Here is a 20192-nt window from a genome sequence, read left to right as displayed (position 1 = left end):
TCCCTGCCTGCCTTCCTTCCTTTTTTCTTTGAGTTGAGAAGTGAGTAATAAGCTCTGACCAAAAGGAACATTCTGCTTGAAAGTTATTATTACACCAATATTAAAGGTGAGGAAACAGAGACTCTGAGGTTAAGTGACTTTCCATACGCCCTACGTGTAGGGAGCGGACTTAGGCCACTCTCCTGACTTCCCATTTTGATTCCAAATACCTTATTACAGGACAATTCCCCAAAAACAGACTAGTAAAAAACTACAAAACCCGTAATACTCTTGTCATAATGCTATGGCTATCCTTAATGACCTACTTAGAGATCTGTATTTCCAATCTGGGAAACTGTCTTAACATATAAGCTGGTTTTCCTAGTTTGAGGAGCATCCATCTATTTCAAGAATTTTTTATTCTTTTCCTGTATATTTTTTGCATTAAAAATCCTTTGGAAAATCTGACTGAGGTTATTAATTTCCTTCTCACAAAAATGTATATACACTCATATAGACAGAATTTTGCATACCATTTTAAGGTTTCATTTTTGTAAATATAATCGGGGAGACAAAAGGAGCTATATAGAAAGAACATATAATAGCTTTTTATTTTTATGTGTAAGTTTTTTTTTCTGTAAAGTAGAAGATTTGTTATATGTGAAAGTTAAAAATCTCACCTAAATGGTATGAAATGATATGGATAAGATTACCTTTAACAATCAACTTAATACTTTTTCAATCTTGTAAACTCTTAAGGAAAATATGGGTACACAAAAACGCTAAAAATTTGAGTTATGCTTTATAAAGGAAACCAATTAAACCTCACAACTTTTCTCTGAAATTTACATAGTATGATATGTTATAAATGTAAGGCTTTGAGAAGAACATTGTAAAAACTCGAGACCTCATAATCCTGACCAAAACAAAAACAGACAAAATTTAATTTTTTAAAGATAAAAATGGCATTCACTTTTTATGAAAGAGAAGAGGTTTCACCATCCCTGCCAAGATCTTGGGTAATTGTGCAGCAATAACTTCAGACATCATTTCTGGAAATTCAACACTCAGTGCCCGGGACTGGATAAATGTATTCAAGCAGTACAGATGAAGTTGTTTGACAAGCTGTTGGTTTAATAAATGGATAAGAAACATGTAAAAAATAATAAATTCATATATTATACAAACATGGCAGCTTATTTTGCTAACAATAGAAATACTTAAGACTTTTTTTTCTTATCAAAATGAAAACAACTCCCTCTACTTTCTAGGATAATATATAAAATATTATATACTCATGACAAAATATCCTAATATACAGAAAGGTTTAAAGAAATGAAAATATTCTGTAATCCCACAGGATTTTGGTATATTTCAAGGTTTTTTTTTTTTTTTTTGGTACATACTCAGGTATATACATAATATGCACACATGCATATATATATATTTCCATAAATGACATTTTTTATGTCTATTTCTTAATCCAGCTTTTTCACTTAACAATATATAGACTTTTCTATTTCAATACAAACAACCCAACATAATTCATTTTAATCTAATTTTAATTTTATCAAAGTAATTCACATACATAATTTTGAAAGTCAGATAGTACTGCAAGACCTATAGCAACAAAAACAGCAGCAATAACACAGATGTAACCACTTGAAACTTCTTTAGCTTGTATCATTTGATATTTATCTCTATTTCTAATAAATTTTATCTTCCAAAGTTTACATTATTAAGTTTGTATTAAATGAGGATTTAGCTCTCTTGTACTATATACACCCTTCCTCAGCTAGGCACACTTTCTCTTCTCCCTATTCTTTATATAGTTATATCTCAATGTTTGGCTAAATCGATATCTAGCATTTATATTATAAAGATTTTTTTTTATTGTTTCCTGCTGGATTACATTTCCTTTCTCATATAACTTGCTCTACTTTTGCTAGTGCTAATCACCTCGTGTTTGTTTCCTTTGTATTCTCACATTTATCACAAAGCCATAGTCAAATTCTCTGACAGAATTGTAAAAACTAACTTCAATATGTTCATACAATTGGTAATAGCTCAATTCCATCTTCTTTTCTTGGTATCAGTGTCCTGAAAGCCTCTGCATTAGTTAGTGTGCTACGACACCCCTTTGCATCTCTCCTGGGTTGAATCTTCTACTTTGGCTTATTCCAGTATTTTGTTGTAAAAAGTCCTGCTGGTGCCCTGGAGAAAGGCTGTATTTGAGGTAAGCTCTATGAGACCTTGAAAGTCTGAAAATACTTTTATGATGCCATCATATTTGATGGTTTGGCTGGTACAAAATTTTTTGAAGATTTTTTTCCTTCAAAATTCTGAAGGTATTGATCCATTGTTTTCTGGGTTTCAGTATTTCTGTTGAGAAGTCCAACATCATTCTGAATCCTGATGATTTGATGTGACTTCTTTCTTTTTCCATTGGTATATTTTATGATACCCTCTTTATTCTGGGTATGCTGAAATTTTACAATAATGTGCCTAGGTTCAATTGTGCTGTGCCTGTACAGTGGGCCCTTATACTCAGAAAACTCACATCCTTCAGTTCTAGCAACTTTTCTTTTATGATTTCTTACATAATTTCCTCTCCTTGATTTTCTCTATTCTTTCTTCTGGAAATTACTACTAACTGGAGAATGGAACCCCATGGATTAATCCCCTAAATTTGCTATCTCTCTACTTTTTCATATCTTTATCTTTTTTGTTATTTTTTTCTGGGTTTTCCTGAGAGTCATATTTCCTGAGCTTAAAATTTGTATTGAATTTTTAATTTCTGCTATTCTTTAATTATCCAAAAGACTTTTCTTTCTAAATGTTCCTTTTTAAATATTTTCTCTTCTTGTTTCATGGATGCAACATCATTCTTATTTCTCTGAACATCTCAATTTTTTTGAAGCTTTCTTCTACTCTCTGCACTGGTGTTTTTTCCATTATTAATTTTGGTTTGTTTGTTTGTTTATTTTGCTCTCTGCCTTACATTTTAGAGGCTTTATCTCAATGGCTAATAATCCTTGGCTGTCTGTTCATATTTAGCAGTGAGGCCTCAAATTTGACCTGGTGAGTTGAGAGCTTATGCCTTGTTATTTTAGTGTAGTTTCTGAGCACAGTAGTGATAAAAGCCTATATGCAATATGTCTTGACTTACCCCATATATCTTATTTTATTTACCCAGTTTTGGTGTTAGGCATTTCTAAGGGTTCCCCCCCCCCCTTTTTTATATCCAATGATGCATATATATATCTTAAATACTTGCCTAATTATTTATTTAAGATAAGCCCTAAAAAGTGGGAATTTGAAAAGCATACAAACTTTAACTATTGCTACACCCTGCCAGATTGTCCATTAGCATTTTTACTGACTTATAATTCCATCCAAAACGGTATGAGAGTCTTATTCAGCACATCCATATCTTTGTTTTTCCCATATACATAACATCTTTTCTAGCTTAAGACAAAAACATTTTAGAGCATATTCAGGAAAATGCATCACAATTCCTATCAATCATTAAATTACTCTCACATTATACAAATACTAGTAAAAGGATATTTGGGTGATCTTCATTGAAAATGAAAAAAGCACAATGTATATTCTGAGCAGTATGATGCAAGTACTATTTTAAAATGTAAAAGAAAATATAAATTTGAAGAAAACACATGAAGTAAAATTTATATTTCACGTTTAAGAAGTTACAGATACAATTCAGAAAATAATCATTGACATTCTAGAAAACAAAATACTTACATCATGCAAGTTATCAAGAAGTTTTGTGAGTTGGTAGAAACGCTGTGAGCTAGGGACAACTCCTTTTTGCCTCAAACCAATTGCCTTGATGAGCTCTCTAATGTAGCTTGATCTCATCTCTTCAAACTGATTTTGACTTCTTAGTCCTTCCAAAGGAACTGTAAGAAGATGATTACAAGTGGCAGTTATAATATAAATTTCTGAGCTGTATAATGATTTCTTTTGATATGCAACTCTAGATACAAACATCTTAAATGGTTTTAGGACATGTAAACTTCTAGTTCTTTTGAAGAATATGATAAGAACAACTAGGTAAGTTAAAGAACATTTCAGCTTACCTACTTTAGAGCTATATCAATGGATTATGCATTTGACTTAGCATTTGCTCAAAAGAGCACCTAAAATTATTCTACATTCCTGTCCAAAATACTTAGTTTGATTTAGTTTAAAACTACATGTATGCTGGATCTTTTTTATCTTTGTCTCCTTCTGGCTGACATGAAAGAAAGCTATTGATATTTAACTTTTCTCTTATATTCAGCCATTTGGTTATACTCTATTTTATTTATTCATTTCTTTATATTTTTAAATCTAACAGTTTTTGTTTATCTTTTTTTTTTGGTATATGACAATACTATATTAAAATAATAGCCTCATTTTCTCCTTTCCAACAGTTGTAACTCTCATTTCCGCTTCATGGTTCAATACATTGTTTAAGACTTCACGAACAATATTAAATAACAATAGTAATGGTAAATACCCCTATTTTGTTGTTGATTTTATTGACAATGCCTCTCATTCCTAGGATGATGTTAACTGGTCATTTACATATCTACCTCTGAAATCTTTAATTCATAGATCCAAATCCTGGGCACAACTTCCTATTCTTATGGCTAGTTCTCTTGTTTCCACTACACAGTCAATTTACCTATTGCTTTTCTCCTAAGTCTTTTTGGTCCTTCTGTTGTCACTTGTCTGAGATGTACTGGTTGATTTCTTTAGCAACTCTATTACCAGAACTCCCACTTTCCTTGTTTCCTTTTACTGTGGTCGCACTTGTCCTACAAACAAATCTTCAACCTTAAGTGAAGTTTCTGACTTTTTCTGCTAGTACATCCAGATTGCTGAAAGAAAAATCACATAATCTCTGGATTTATGCAACTACATATCTATGATCTTGACACTTAGCAATATTTCTATAGAGAAGTGTACTTCATTTGAGCAAAATCAACTGTATGTGTCCTGGAAAGGGAGAGAAATAATCCTTTTTCAAAAACTCCTACTTTATTCCCTGTACTCCAATCAGACCTTGGCTTTCTCTTCCCTTGGAAAAAGGAAGGCCAGAGATAATAAACCAATAGAAACCCAAAATTAACTCTTTGGTTTTGAGTTTTCAAGAGCTCAGATCCTGAGTTATAAAAGGGACTTAGGTAATTTTGGCAATATGATATTTTTGCTCCAATTGAAAACTGTTGTACCTACATCTGTATGTGTATGCTATGTGTAGCTACGATCTCTTCCCTCGGGTTCATATAGCAGCTATTTTTTTTTAATTTACCATTTTAACCTTTTTTTTAAATTACATTTTTTTTAATTTTAAAAAAATTTTTTGGCCACATTATGTGGCATGTGAGATCTTAGTTCCCCAACCAGGGACTGAACCCACGTCCCCCCATTGGAAGCACAGAATCTTAACCACTGGACCACCAGCAAAGTCCCTATAACACCTATTTTAAATATCCATAACTCTTTGTACACTTTCCAAGCAATCCTCACATCTCCCTCACTCTTAAACATGACTATAAAATTATTTTCTCTTCTGATTACTGAAGTACTGTTTTCTCATGCACTTTAAAGAGTTGGAAAACTAGTAACCCAAAACCTGCACTCTATCCATCTAAGTGTTTAGGACCAGACTTGAACCTATTATCCTCTTTACAAGAAAAGCAGGCCTAGTCCCACCCTGTCTCATCCTTTTAGTATCAACCACTAACAACATGCTCCCAGGATATGATAATCTAATCACTAGGCTCTCATCTTATGCTCCTGGGATATCTCTGAAAATTATTCTCCTCTCTTACTCTCTTCCTTAGATTTCAGATCTACGAGGAACCAGCTCTCCAAAACATTTCTATTTCCTTTGAGCTCTTTACATTAATAAATTGCTTTCTTAGCTATTACACCCAGCATTACACGATTGGAAATTTTTCTTTCGGATTCTTGTTGATTTCACATGTGTGTTTTCAGGATTTCTTGTAAATATATTAGTGGCAAGTGGGAGAGAATGGGTGAAGCGCAGTTAGCCAAATACTATTTTAGATAGGAGTACTTTAAAAAAAGAATACTTATCTTTGGTTTAGCTAATTTAAAAATAAAGTGTATTCACTGGAAGAATTTTAGAAAATACAGAAAATACACAGAAAATTACAAGTCACCTTGAGATCCTACAATCCAATATTTTGGGATATTTCCTAATATTATACTGAGAACATTTACTTATATCATTCAGAATTCTTCAAAAATGAATGTTTTAATTCTCACATAAAATTTCATATCACAAAAATGTGTAGGAAACACAATTTATTTGTTTTATCATTTGACATCTGGAATATTTAGTAAAATATCTAAACAATACTTATGATGAATGTCATTTCTGATTTTTAAGGATATATTCTTAAAAGAGGAATTATTAGAGTAAAAGGTATTAACTGTCTTAACACTGATAATATACATTTCTAAACTACCTCTTACTATTTAACTGTTGTGTGGTTGCTACTGAGTATTTTCATTTTAGGTAATCTTTAACAGAGAAAAACTAAATATCTCATTTTCATTTCTCCAATTAGTAGTGAGGCTGAACAATTTTCTTAAGCTTATTAATGATTTGTTTTTCTTCTTTTTTCTGTTTTGTACTCATTTGTTTACAGGGACCTAAGCTACATTTTAAATATTTTTCTAATTTTGAAGTTTAAAGCCTAGTTGTAAAATATTCATTCAGTTTTGTAACTTTATTAGGGCAAAGAGTACTGCCCAGGCAATCCAAATTTTCCCATGCTCAAGAGGCAAACACTTTCAACACTTTCAACTATTTCTTTTGATCTTTCCTTCTATAGCTTTAACTAACATCCTTACAGTGATGCTACCTGAGTCTTTATTTTTAATTTTTGACTTTCCAGTATGGAAAATGGAGCTGTAGCTCTATTTCCATATTCCAGATCTACTATCACCCCCACACCACAAACACACACCACACACATAGAACTTCCTATTCCTCATCTTCCTAATCATTTTCATAATATTGGTTAGATTAACATTCAGTGTTTATTACTTTAGCTATGTAAAATGCTACCATGGTCAAGTCATATAGCATATACTATGATTTCTTTTCTAGTATAATTTTTTGTTTTACTGAGAATAAGTAACCATATTGATGGGTGTGAAGTGGTATCTAACTGTGGTTTTTATTTGTGTTTCTCTAATGATTAGTGATGCTGACTATCTTTTCACGTGCTTAATGGCTATTTGTAAACCTTCATTTGAGAAATGTCTATCAAGGCCTTTACTCATTTTTAAACTGGTTTATTTTTTATTGCTGAATTGTAGAGGTTCTTTACAACATCTGAATTAATACTTTTACTTTAGCAGATATATGATTTTCAGTATTTTCACCAATTCAATGGGTTGCCTTTTCTTTGTGTTGTGTCCTTTGATACACAGAAGTTTTAAATTTTGATAAAGTCTATTTATCTTTTTCTTTTGTTGCCTGTGTTTTGGGTTTTATATTCAAGAAATCACTGCAAAATCCAATGTCATAAAACATTCCCTCTATGTTTTCTTCTAAGGGTTTCATAGTTTTAGTTCTTAGATCTAGTTCTTTGATTTGTTAATTAAAATTTCTGTTGAAACATAGCTGATGTACAATATTATGTTAATTTCAGGTGTACCACATAATGATTTGACATTGCATACATTATGAAATGAGTACCACAATAAGTCTAGAAAACATCTGTTCCCATACAAAGTTATTACAATATTACTGACAATATTCCTTAGGCTGCATATTACATGCCCTGGCTTATTTATTTTATAACTGGAGGTTTGCACCTCTTAATTCCCTTCACCTATTTTGCCCCTACTCCCCTCCCCTCTGGCAACCACCTATTTGTTCTCAGTATCTATGAGTCTGTTTTCATTTTGTTTTAGTTGTTTGTTTTGTTTTTTAGATTCCACATATAAGTGAGATCACATATCTGTCTTTCTCTGAATCATTTCACTTAGCATAATACTCTCTAGATCCATCCATATTGTTGTAAATGGCAAGATTTCTTTTTTTATGGCTCAGTAATATTCCATTATATATTGCCATATATATACACACATACCACATCTTCTTTATCCATGTGTCTATCAATGGACGCATAGATTGCTTCCGTATCTTAGCTATTATAAATAGTGAGGCAATGAACACTGGATGCATATATCTTTTCAAATAAGTGTTTTTGTTTTCTTCAGGTAAATACACAGAAGTGAAATTGCTGGAGGATATGGCATTTCTATTTTTAATTTTTTGAAGAACTTCCATACTATTTATCATAGTGGCTGTACCAACTTACAATCCTACCAATGGTGCACAAGGGTTCCCGGTTCTCCACATCCTTGTCAACATTTGTTACTTGCTGTCTTTTTAATGATAAGCCATTCTGACAAGTGTGAAGTAGTATTTCATTGTGGTTTTGATTTGTATTTCCCTGTTGATTAGTAACATTGAGCATCTTTTCATGTGTCTGTTGGCCATCTGAGTTTCTTCTTTGGAAAAATGTCTATTCAGGTCCTCTGCCCAATTTTTAATCAGGTTGTTTGTTTTTTGATATTGAGTTGTATGAGTCTTTGTTCATTTTGGATACTAACTCCTTATCAAATATAGAATTTGCAAATATCTTCTCCCATTCAGTAAGATACTTTTTCATTTTGTTGATAGTTTCCTTCACCATGCAAACCTTTTTAGTTTGATGTAGTCCCATTTGTTTATTTTTGCTTTTGTTGACCTTGACTGAGGAGATAGATCCAAAAAATACAGCTAAGACCAATGGCAAAGGGCATACTGCCAAACATAGGCAATGAAACACATATTGTAGGAATTTTATGGTGTCAGGTCTTACATTTAAGTCTTTAATCCATTTGGAGTTTACTTTCGTATACAGTGTGAGAAATTGGTCCAGTTTAATTCTTTTGCATGTAGCTGTCCATTTTTCTCACCACCATTTACTGAAAAGGCTGTATTCTCATTGTATATTCTTGCCTCCTTTGTGTTAGATTAGTTGATCTTATAAGTATGGATTTATTTTAGGATCTCAATTGTGTTTCATTGATCTATGTGTCTGTTTTTGTGCCATTACCATAGTGTTTTGATTACTATAGTTTTGTAGTATAGTTTGAAATCAGGGCACTTAATAGCTCCAGCTTTGTTCTTTTTCGAGATTGCTTTGGATAGTCAGGGTCTTATGTGTTTCCATACAAATTTTACAGTTATTTTTTCTAGTTCTGTGGAAAATGCCTGTGGTATTTTGATAGAGACTGCATTGACTCTGCAGAGAGCCTTGGGTAGTATGATCATTTTACCAATATTAATTCTTCCAATCCATGAGCATTAGCTAACTTTTTTTTTTGTTATCTTCAATTTCTTTCACCAATGTCTTGCAGTTTTTAGATTACTGGTCTTTTATATCTTTGGTTAGATTTATTCCTAGGTATTTTATTGTTCTTGATACAATTGTAAATGGAATTGTTTTATTAATTTCTCTTTCTGATAGTTCATTATAAGTGTATAGAAATACAACATAGTTCTGTATATTAATTTTCTCTCCTATGACTTTACTGAATTCATTTATTAGTTTAATTAGTTTTTTGGTAGCATCTTTAGGATTTTCTACATATAGTATCATGTCATCTGCAAACAGTGGCAGTTTTACTTCTTCTTTTCCAATATGAATAGTATTTGTTGCTTCTTCTTGTCTGACTCTGTGAGTAGAACTTCTAATATTTTCTTGAATAAAAGTGATGAAAGTGAGCATCGGTGGCTTGTTCCCAATCTCAGAGGAAATGCTTTCAGATTTTACTACTGAGTATGACATTGGCTGAGGGTTTGTCATATATGGTCTTTATTATATTGAGATCTGTTCCTGCTACACCCACTTTGTTAAGAGTTTTTATCATAAATGGACGTTGAATTTTCTCAGAAGCTTTTTTTGTGTCTATTGAGATGATCATATGGTTTTTATTCTTCAATTTGTTAATTTGGTTTATTATATTGATTGATTTGCAGATACTGAAGATTCCTTACATCCCTAGGATAAATCCCATTGGATCATGGTGCATGATCCTTTTAACGTATTATTGAATTCAGTTTGCTAATACTTTGGTGAGAGTTTTTGCATCTGTGTTCAGCAGTGGCCTGTAATTTTTTTTTTTTTTTTTTTTTTTTTGTGGTATGTTTGTCTGGTTTTGGTATCAGCATGATGCTGACTTCATAGAATGCTGGCCTCTTTAATTTTTTTTAATACTTGAGAAGGATAGGGGTAAAATTCACCTGTGAAGCCACCTGGTCCTTGATTTTTGTTTGTGGGGAATTTTTGGATTATTGATTCAATTTCATTAATGGTAATCATTCTTTTCATATTTTCTGTTTCTTCCTAATTCACTCTTAGAGATTGCACATTTCTAACATTTCTTTTAGGTTGTCCATTTTATTGGCATATTTGTACTAATTGGTACATATTATTTGTACTAATCTCTTACAGTCTTTGTATTTCTGTGGTGACAGTTGTAACTTCTCTTTCATTTCTGATTTTATTTTTACTGGCCCTCTCCCTTTTTTTCTTGGTGATCCTGGCTAAGGGTTTATCAATTTTGTTTATCTTTTCAAAGAACCAGCTTTTAGTTTCAGTGATCTTTTCTACTGTGTTTTTTTTTTTTTTAATGTCTGTTTCATTTATTTCTGTATTGATGTTAATTTCTTTCCTTCTACTAAGTTTGGTTATTGTTTGCTTTTCTTTCTCTAGTTCCTTTAGGTGTAGATTAGATCATTCATTTGATATTTTTTGTTTGTTTGTTCATTTCTTGAGGTAGGCGTGTATTGCTATAAACATCCCTCTTGGAACTGCTTTGGCTTTGGCTATGTCCCATAGATTTTGGAACATTTGTTTTCCATTTTCATTTGTCTCAAGGTACATTTTTATTTTCTGTTAATTTCTTCAGTGACCCATTGGTTGTTTAGAATCATACTGCTTAAACTCCATGTATTTTTTTCCAGCTTTTTCCTTGTAGTTGATTTCTAGTCTCATACCATTGTGTTCAGAATAGATACTTGATATTATTTCATTTTTCTTAAATTTACTGAGACTTATTTTGTGGCCTAGCATGTGATCTACCCCGGAAAAACGTTCCATGTGGACTTAAAAAGTATGTGTATTCTCCTGTTTTTGAGTGCAATGTTCTGTACATATCTATTAAGTCCATCTAGTCTAATGTTTCATTTAAGGCCCATGTTTCCTTATTGACTTTCTGTCTGGATGATCTGTACACTGATGTAAGTGGGGTGTTAAAAGTCCCCTGCTATTATTATATTACTGTCAATTTCTCCCTTCATGGTTGTTATTGTTTGCTTCATATATTTAGACAGCATTTTATATCCTTTTATTGTGTGTATCCCTTAACTACTTATAGTATATAGATGATTTTACTACTTCTGTCTTTTAAACTTTTAATAGCTTTACAAGTGGTGATCTACTATCTTTACTGTATTTTTATCTTTACTGGTAAGAATTTTCCTTTCATATTTCTAGTTGTGGCTTTTCCCTTCTGCTTAGAGGAGTCTCTTTAACATTTCTTATAAAGCTGGTTTAGTGGTACTGAACTCTTCTAGCTTGTGTTCATCTGTGAAATTCTTTTTCTCTCCTTTAAATCTGAATGATATCCTTGCCAGGTAGAGTATTCTTTGTGTAGGTTTTTTCCTTTCATAACTATGAATGAATCATATGCTCTTCTTTTTGTAAACTTTTGGCTGAAAAGTTAGTGGATGGTCTTATAGGAGTTCTCTTGTATGTGACTAGCTGTTTTTTTCTTGCTGCTTTTAAAAGTCTGTCTTTGTCTTTAACTTTTGCCATTTTAAGTATAATGTGTCTTGGTTTGGACCTCTTTGGGTCCATCTTATTTACAGCTTCCTGGATCTGGATGTCTATTTTCTTCCTCAGGTTAGCGAATTTTTCCAGCTATTATTTAAGTTCTCAACCCATTTCTTTTTCTTCTTTTTTTAAAAAATTTATTTATTTATTTATTGGCTCTGTTGGGTTTTCCTTGCTGCGTGTGGGCTTTCTCTAGATGTGGTGAGCAGGAGCTACTCTTCATTGTGGTGCATGGGATTTTCATTGCAGTGGTTTCTCTTGTTGTGGAGCATGGACTCTAGGCATGTGGGCTCAGTAGTTGTGGCTCGCGGGCTCTAGAGTGCAGGCTCAGTAGTTGTGGTGCACAGGCTTAGTTGCTCCACAGGATGTGGGAATCTTCCTGGACCGGGGATCGAACCCATGTCTCCTGCATTGGCAGGCAGATTCTTAACCACTGTGCCACCAGGGAAGTCCCTCAATCCATTTCTCACTCTTCTCTCTTTCTGGGACCATGTAATGCAAAGGTTAGTATGCTAGATATTGTCCCAGAGGTCTCATAAACTATCCTCATTTTTTAAAATTCATTTTTCTTTTTTCTGTTCAGCTTGGAGGATTTATATTACTTCATCTTCCAGATCACTGATCTATTCCTCTGTATCATTTAACCGATTGTTTCTTTCTACTGTATTTTTTATTTCAGGTATAGTATTCTTCAGCTCAGATTTTTTTTTTTTTAAGCTCTTTATTGGAAAATAATTGCTTTACACTCTTGTACCAGCTTTTGAGGTATACCAAAGTGAATCAGCTGTATTTATACATATATCCCCATATCCCCTCTCTCCCGCGACTCCCTCCCGCCCTCCCTGTCCTGGAGATTGGTTCTTTACACTTTTTAACTCTTTGTTGGAATTCTCACTGTGTTCATGAATATCTTTATGATCATTACCTTGAAATCTTTGTGTGTGTGCATGGTGGTGGTGGGGGGGGGGGCAGATTGCTTATCTCCACTTCATTCAGTTCTTTTTTAGAGATTTTGTTTTGTTTTTCTGTTTGGAACATATTCCTCTTTATTCTCATTTTGCCCAACTCTCTGTGTTTATTTCTATGTGTTATGTAGGTTGGTTATATTTCCCAATCTTGGAGAACTGGCCTTATGAATGAGATTTTCTAGGGACCCAGCAGTATGTTCCCCTCTCACCATCACAACTACATTCTCTAGTATGTGGACTGCATGTGTCCTTCTGTTGTGGTGGGACTGACAACTGTGGGTGCACTGGGAGGGTTGGTTGGCTGTGAGTCCCTGCCTCAAGTGGTGGCTATAGGCCCACTAGTGGGGAGAGCTGGGTCCCTGTGTAGCTGTGCAGCCCAGGGTGGCTTGGGGCCAATACCTGTTTGCTGGAGGGCAGGTAAGCCCCTGGTGCTAATATCCAGAGAAAGGACTCGAAAATGATGTTTGCCAACCCCTGTGTTATCACGGTAGAATGAGCTCCTCAAAATGGCTGCCGTCGGCATCTTTGTTCCCAGGGGTAGTCCCAGTTGCCTCCTGCCTTTCTGGGGGGCTCTCCAAGATAAGCAAGTGGGTCTGACCCAGGCTCCTTTCAAATTACTGCCATTGTGCTATTACTTGGGAGTATGCAAGACTGTGCATGTGCTCTTTAAAAGTAATGTCTCTGTTTCTTATAGCCTTCCAGCTCTCTCAAACGTAAGCCCTGCTGGTTTTCAAAGCTAGATATTATGGGGGCTCATCTTCTTGGTGCAGGACCCAAGACTGGGGAACCTGATGTAGGAAAGGACGTCTACAATTGTGAGGTTCTTAGAAAACCCCTTGCTTCTTGGAAAGGACCTCTACAATTGTGATGTTCCTTCTATTTTTGTATTGCTGACCCAGAGATGTAGGTCCTGATTATAGGACGTCTCCACCCCTGCTACCCATGTCACTGCAGTTCCTTATTTATCTCTTTTATTATGGAAAAATCTTTTCTCCTAGTCTTCAGTTTTCTCATAGATAGTTGCTCTGTAAATAGCTGTAATTTTGGTGTGTTTGTGGGAGGGGGTGAGTTCAAATTCTTCCTACTCCATTATCTTGGCCACCTCTCTCCAAAATGACAAGTTAATTTTTGCATATAATGTAAGGTAAGGGTCCAACTTAATTTTTTTGAATGAAGTTTTCCATATACCATTTGTTAAAAAGATTGATTATTCCCTTAATGTTTTCCTCTTTATTTCTTCTTCTAATGTTTTGTTATTATCTCTTTCTAGATTTGAGTGCTGGACTGCCTTCTGAACAGTGATTTTTCTTTCTTTTCTGTGTTTGTTTTTTTGCTCTACTTTTGAGAGGTTTTCCAACTTTGTCTTCCAATGCCTATACTCACTTTTAAATTCTGTGTGTGTGTGTGTGTGTGTGTGTGTGTGTGTGTATTTTTTAAAATTTCCAAGAGATCTTTTCTTTCTTTGTGTTATTCCTTTTTCATGTATCCAGTTATTGTTTTCTGGATGGAAAATGTTCTTTTATCTTTCTAAAGAAGGATGGCTTTTAATTTTTTTTTTGACGTTTTCATCTCCCTCCATTGTCTCTGTTTCCTCCAAGTTTCTGTTCTCTTTTGGCTTTGTCTTTGATGTCAAAGGCCTTCCTCAGGTACCTCGGTTGTTCATTTATATTCAAGGGTGGAAAACTAAAAAGCTGACTGATAGTTCTGTTTGAATGGGTAGTGCTTACTGATTGTGAGCTTTAGTGCAAGGCAATCTGGCTGAGCTATTTCAAAGAGAAACACCTGCTATTAGCATATTTAGTTCTTTTTTCTTTCCAGCTAAACAAATTCTTTAAAGAAGTATCTTTCATTTTCCTATCTGGAGAATATAAACCTAGATGACAGTGTTAAAGAAGACAGGTGGGTTTGGAAGATGGTGTCTCAATATTTGGTATATATTCTTATCTGTTTCCACTGCTGAACCCCTCACCTTCATCAGTGTCTGCAGTTAACCAATCCAGCTGCCTTCTGTTATATCCTCTTCAGTGAATAAACCTACGCCTTAGTTGTAGAAGAACAATTGCATGGGTGGGTGATATTTGGAAATAGATTTTCAACAGAACTTGGTGTTTTAAATTCTACTTTCACTCTCATTTCAAAAAAAAAAAAAGGTTGTTGTCACTAACTGCAAAACATGTTAGAGGTTCAGTGATGCAAATCAAGGTGCTTTTTGACTTTTCTTACTTCTGGCCTACCTCTACCTTTACAGGTATGCTAAATTAGTTCTACTTGCTGGCTTGCAGAATTTTATTGCTATTGATTCTTCTTTCATTTTCTTTCCCTTTTATTATTTAAAAATCCCTTCACTAATATTTTATGTAGTTTTGTTAGGAACAGTGATAAAAGTGTATGTTCAAACTGTCATATTTTCCTGGATATCTGTATTTTAATTTTTAATGGAAAATGGGTGGTTTAAATTCTTATCAAATCATTGAACTTTTCCTTTGCCAACTGTCCTATTGCATTTATTTTTAAAAAGGTATTCCTTACTTGAGATTTCTAAGTTATTTATATTCCTTTTAGCTTATTTTTTAACAATTTAAGTGTTTACACTTATGTGCCATTTATTTTAGGAAACCATTTGAACTAAATATCCAAGCTAAGTTTTCCCCATATAAAGCTCTTTTTCACAACAATATTTATTTGTTCCATACTCAAAGATTTGTGATGTTTCCACTACAGCATATTAAGTTCTAGCATACACTAGTCTGACTTGACTAACAATTCAGTGTATGTATTCTCCTTCCATACTCTATTTATTATTGTGGATTTCTAATTCTCTCCCTGTCCCCAAATTTTTGTAATACTTACCAATTTTTTAAGGCTTAAAGATGAATTTTCAATAGCTCTGCCAAGTCTCTCCTCAAAAATCCCATTAAAATTTGTGTAAATTTTATTTCACAAGTTATTATATGTAATAATATATAATTTATATATGTGTATATATGTGTGCGTGTGTGTGTGTGTGTATATATATAGTACCATTCACTAAAAATATGATTTTCCCTTTTATTAAAGTTGCAAGTGGCCAAAAACCTTGCTTTCTACGTTATGTGAGTGGAAGTCCTATGTATCTCCCCTTTCTTCCCTTACCATTTCCTTTCCTTACCACTGCTCTAATGATTATGGAAGCATGTGTCAAGATGTAGCCTCCATTTGCCTGGACACCTGAGTGATGACTATGAGCCACCTTGTTGATCTACACTGGAAATATAGTAAAAAGAATAAATACTTAAAATTTTTTTTGATAAGCTATGGAGATTCGGGGTTGTTTGGTCCCCAGCATAGAGTAGCCTACCCATAAATACAGAATTATATTAATTATATCAACTAGTTTGGGAGATCTACGACTATCTATGATATATCTGCTATTGGATTCATTACTGTCAAGAAAAGAATGACAGGAGTTAACTGTTGTATTCTTAAATTTATTCCAGTTGACTCTCTTGGCCAGTCCTATACCAATTCCTTTAATCCACTTTATGCTTTTTCATCAAATTAGGCTTGAAGGCCTGTGCTCCAAAAGGGCTTCCAAGGGTGGGGGAAAGGGCTAAGGATCCTTAGGTCCTGTATTAATCTGTATCTGGGCACAGATTTCATGAGGTAAACTTCCTTCTTAAGAGTTCAGTTTTTTTGCCTTTCCTCTTGAAATATTACCCAAGCCCCACCATTTGAGAGTTATGCCATTAGAAGGAAGTCTCTGCAAAATCGTCACCGAGAAAGACTCTTGGCTCACTTTCTACCTAAGGTCTTAGTTCTCTGTGGTTTCCTTTCAAATCACTATGAGTGAAGGAAGGACCAATTCAGATGTTCAAAGGCCGAGTCTATCTGTGCATGGAAATGGCACAGAAAAGGGTAAAAGGTAGAAGCAATTTAAAAACATTTCCCACCCAGACCCTGGAAGATCCACTGAAGCAGAGGTGCATTGTGTTCTTTGTGTATTAAAAACAATGAATGGATATCTGCCCATCCATCTGGTGACCAATGCTGTTTCATAATACATCATTTCCTTTTCCTTGGGGGTATACAGCTAGGGTGCATTTCCCAGCCTCTCCTGCAGTTGAGGTGGACCACAGAATGTGGGTGGAAGACAGTTCCATGTCTTGTCTCTAAACATTTTCTTACTCAGTGCTCATCTTCTAGTCAGATCCAATGGAGGACTCCAAGGAGATACAAAAGTGTAGAGCCCCTGGATGAAAAGAGCCTGAGTCTTCTTGCCAACCCAGTGGACTGACTGCGAGTAATAAATAAATTGCTATTATATTATGCTACTGATCTTTGCAGTTATGTGCTATAACCATTAGCCTATCCTGACATAAAGAGAATAGTTACAAATGAAATTATGTGTTTTATAGAATAAATCCTTTGTGGGATGGGATGGAGGGAAGCATAGTTTTTGTTTATGCAGTATTAATTAGTTTATAATACCTAATTGGATAAATATGAAAAAGTCATTTAATTATGTTTTACCTAAAAAACAATAGAAACTGGCTTCATTGATGGGCTAGTGTTAGGTGACAGATAAAACCTAAGAAAAATGAAGTAATGTCATTATCGTCTATGGATGTTTCTCTTTCACAGTTATCTAAGATTCATAGCTCATGTATAATCATATGACCATTTTGTTGTTTGAGACCTTCCTAATGAATTAAAATTTAAGAAAGTAAATATCTTGTATTAAGTTACTTATGCTCACTCACTTGTATTAAGAAGTAGCAATACTTTCATACAGAGGAACTCTTCTTGGCTAACTTGAAGCTTCACAAACTCCTGTGGGATCTGCCACATGGTAAGGCATAATGAATAGAATGATGATTCCTTCATCCGCTGTCTTGCACCACACACAACACACAAAAGAAAAAGCAACAGGAAAAAAAAAAAACCACACACAGTATCATAGCCAGTTTATGTAATTTATCAGAGATTATGAAATTTAGTAATTACCTGACTTGTTGAAAATGAGTTTTTATAAACAAACTCAATATTTGAAATTTTAAACATCTCCTAAATTTACTCACAATACTGGATTTTTGAGGTTAAAAAATTTGAAGTTAGAAAATTCTATTACATACACATTAATTAAGATTAATGTCATTTCTCACTTTTGTTATCACATGTTAAAAACCTAACCTAAGAAAGGAGAATAAAGTTGTGGGAGCTGAAATGTGGTGCTGAGGAACACTCAGGAAATACTTTATTTACTGATTTTTTTCTATGGAAAAAAATAAATAAAATTTTGTGTGCAATCCAATGGGAGATTGAATTCAATTCACAGAAATTAAATAGTGTAGAATAGTTCAGTGTATTCAGTTTAGTGTATTCAGTATAAAATAGTTATACTGTGAACTATTCTAGAGGAAATGTATAGTAATATAGAAGAGACAACATTAGCAAGCATTAAATAATTGACAAGACAAACACAAATTCTGAATGTTGAGGAAATTTACTTAAGGTATTTTCTCAACTCTGTACTGTTTTGTAATATCTGCACTAGTCAAAGAAGTAGAATAGTGGAAAAAAAAGAAAACTAGATTTTGACTCTTGAAGAGCTAAGATTAATTCCAACTGTCACTCAAATTCTTTGGCAAATTATGCAATCTCCTCTGCCTCAGTTTCCTGAACTGTGAAATAAAGGGTGCTGATTCCTTAACAATTTCAAGGGATTGTAGGATAAAATGGAATAAAATATATGAAAGTTACCTGCAATCTGTAAAGACTTATCCAAGTATAAATTATCATGTTATATAATTCTGAGTCAGCATGCACCATTAGGACAGTATAAATATTTTCATGAAAAGATTCTTACTCAGTTTAAAGTTATATGTAGAAAGTTAATTACAGAAATTCCAATATAATCAAGCAAATTGAATTCAATATCAATATATTATCTTTCAATGTTTTAAATAAATTACCAGTCTAATTTTTCCTCTAAGAAGAAAGATAATATTTTTGCTTTTTGAAGGTATGTCAATAGTTACATGTAAAAATATTCCTCATTTACTTCATTACCTTCATTACTATAATTGTAAAAATTTTAACTGGATAAGCTAAACATTTAATTTTGTCTTTAAGTATATTTCTTGATTTTTTTTTTGGGGGGGTTCTTTTCCTATTTTTTATTTTTTTATTTTTTTGGGGATATATTTTTGAAGTTTAAAAAATTCTGATTTGTTACAACTACTATTAATTGAAGTAAAAAAAAAAAAAAGCTCCAGATATCAAATCACTCATAAAATAATACAATTTTATGAATATTGTCATTTAAAGCTATATCCTCAGGTAGTTATGATAAATCTTTCAGGAAAATCTATTATTTAGGACACTAGATGTATGATCACCTACTGAAATGTAATCTTCAAGATTATCCTACATATACACTTTTGATAATAATAACAACAAATGTCAAGTTACTACTTACTCATTTAGTATTAGATCAGGTGCAAAATATAGCATCTGTCCACTGACATGTTTATAAGATCTCCATCCTAGTCCAAATACCATTAAGCTCATCCAAGAATACTGGATGAGAGTTATCTGGTCATCAATATGTAAGTTTCGAAAACCTACAAAACAAATTAAATACAAAATGATCACAAAAATCATTGTCAAAAACATTAAAAATAAATAAAAATTTGAAATGGATGTAAGTAGGGTAATACAATGTTTTCAATCTCAATATATTTACACAAAAAATCAACAAATAATAATAATAGAGTTCGAAAAACTAAGAAGAAGAGACTGGAATTTATTTACATTAGTTACTGTGATTTATCATTTTTGTGTGTTCACTAATTAAATCAAACATCTATCATTCATTCATGCAACACTCATTTATTGAAGCTAATTGTGTGCCAGCCACTGTGTTAAAATATTGGGGTTTTGAAGATGAGTAAGACACAATCCTTTGCCCTTAAAAGAAGCTTGCAACTCAACAGGAGAGACAAGCACGTAAGTACTGTGATAGAGGAGGTAAGAGGGAATACACCAGGCAATAGGGAGATCAGAAAACTGCCCGCAGAGATAATGCCTGAGCAGAATAGAGTCAGTTTGTTGAGGAATCTTACTTCTTTGGGATTTAAACATAAATTGGTTTTATATGTCTAATGTTTCTTTAACAATTCTTAATTTTGGGTAGATTCCATAGTTTTCTGGTCACTTTTGCTCTTTGAAACTTAATCCAGTCTCATTTTAAACTTCCATATGGCTTAAGAGGTTTAGAATCTGTGTGTATACGGGTATGTATGTGTGTGTGTGTGTGTGT

The 20192-nt window shown here is 33.3% G+C and overlaps 1 protein-coding gene across 2 annotated transcripts in view; it reads right to left on the bottom strand.

Annotated features, from left to right (window-relative positions):
- Positions 1-279: 279 nt before the first annotated feature.
- The window catches only part of PGR (progesterone receptor), a 91486-nt gene continuing 71573 nt past the window's right edge, over positions 280-20192 (bottom strand). Inside the window, exons 5-8 of one of the 2 annotated variants that reach the window (XM_057749217.1) lie at positions 19350-19494; positions 17632-17762; positions 3745-3902; positions 280-1104 (exon numbers count right to left, since the gene is read on the bottom strand). In XM_057749217.1, the coding sequence (XP_057605200.1) occupies positions 949-1104; positions 3745-3902; positions 17632-17762; positions 19350-19494 (590 nt within the window). In that variant the 3' untranslated portion in view covers positions 280-948. The remainder of the gene's footprint in view (positions 1105-3744; positions 3903-17631; positions 17763-19349; positions 19495-20192) is intronic. The other variant, XM_057749218.1, reaches the window with a different exon arrangement.

The sequence above is a fragment of the Hippopotamus amphibius genome, chromosome 9, assembly GCF_030028045.1.
Source record: "Hippopotamus amphibius kiboko isolate mHipAmp2 chromosome 9, mHipAmp2.hap2, whole genome shotgun sequence".
Classification (NCBI taxonomy): domain Eukaryota; kingdom Metazoa; phylum Chordata; class Mammalia; order Artiodactyla; family Hippopotamidae; genus Hippopotamus; species Hippopotamus amphibius.
This window is presented reverse-complemented; position numbering and strand designations above follow the sequence as displayed.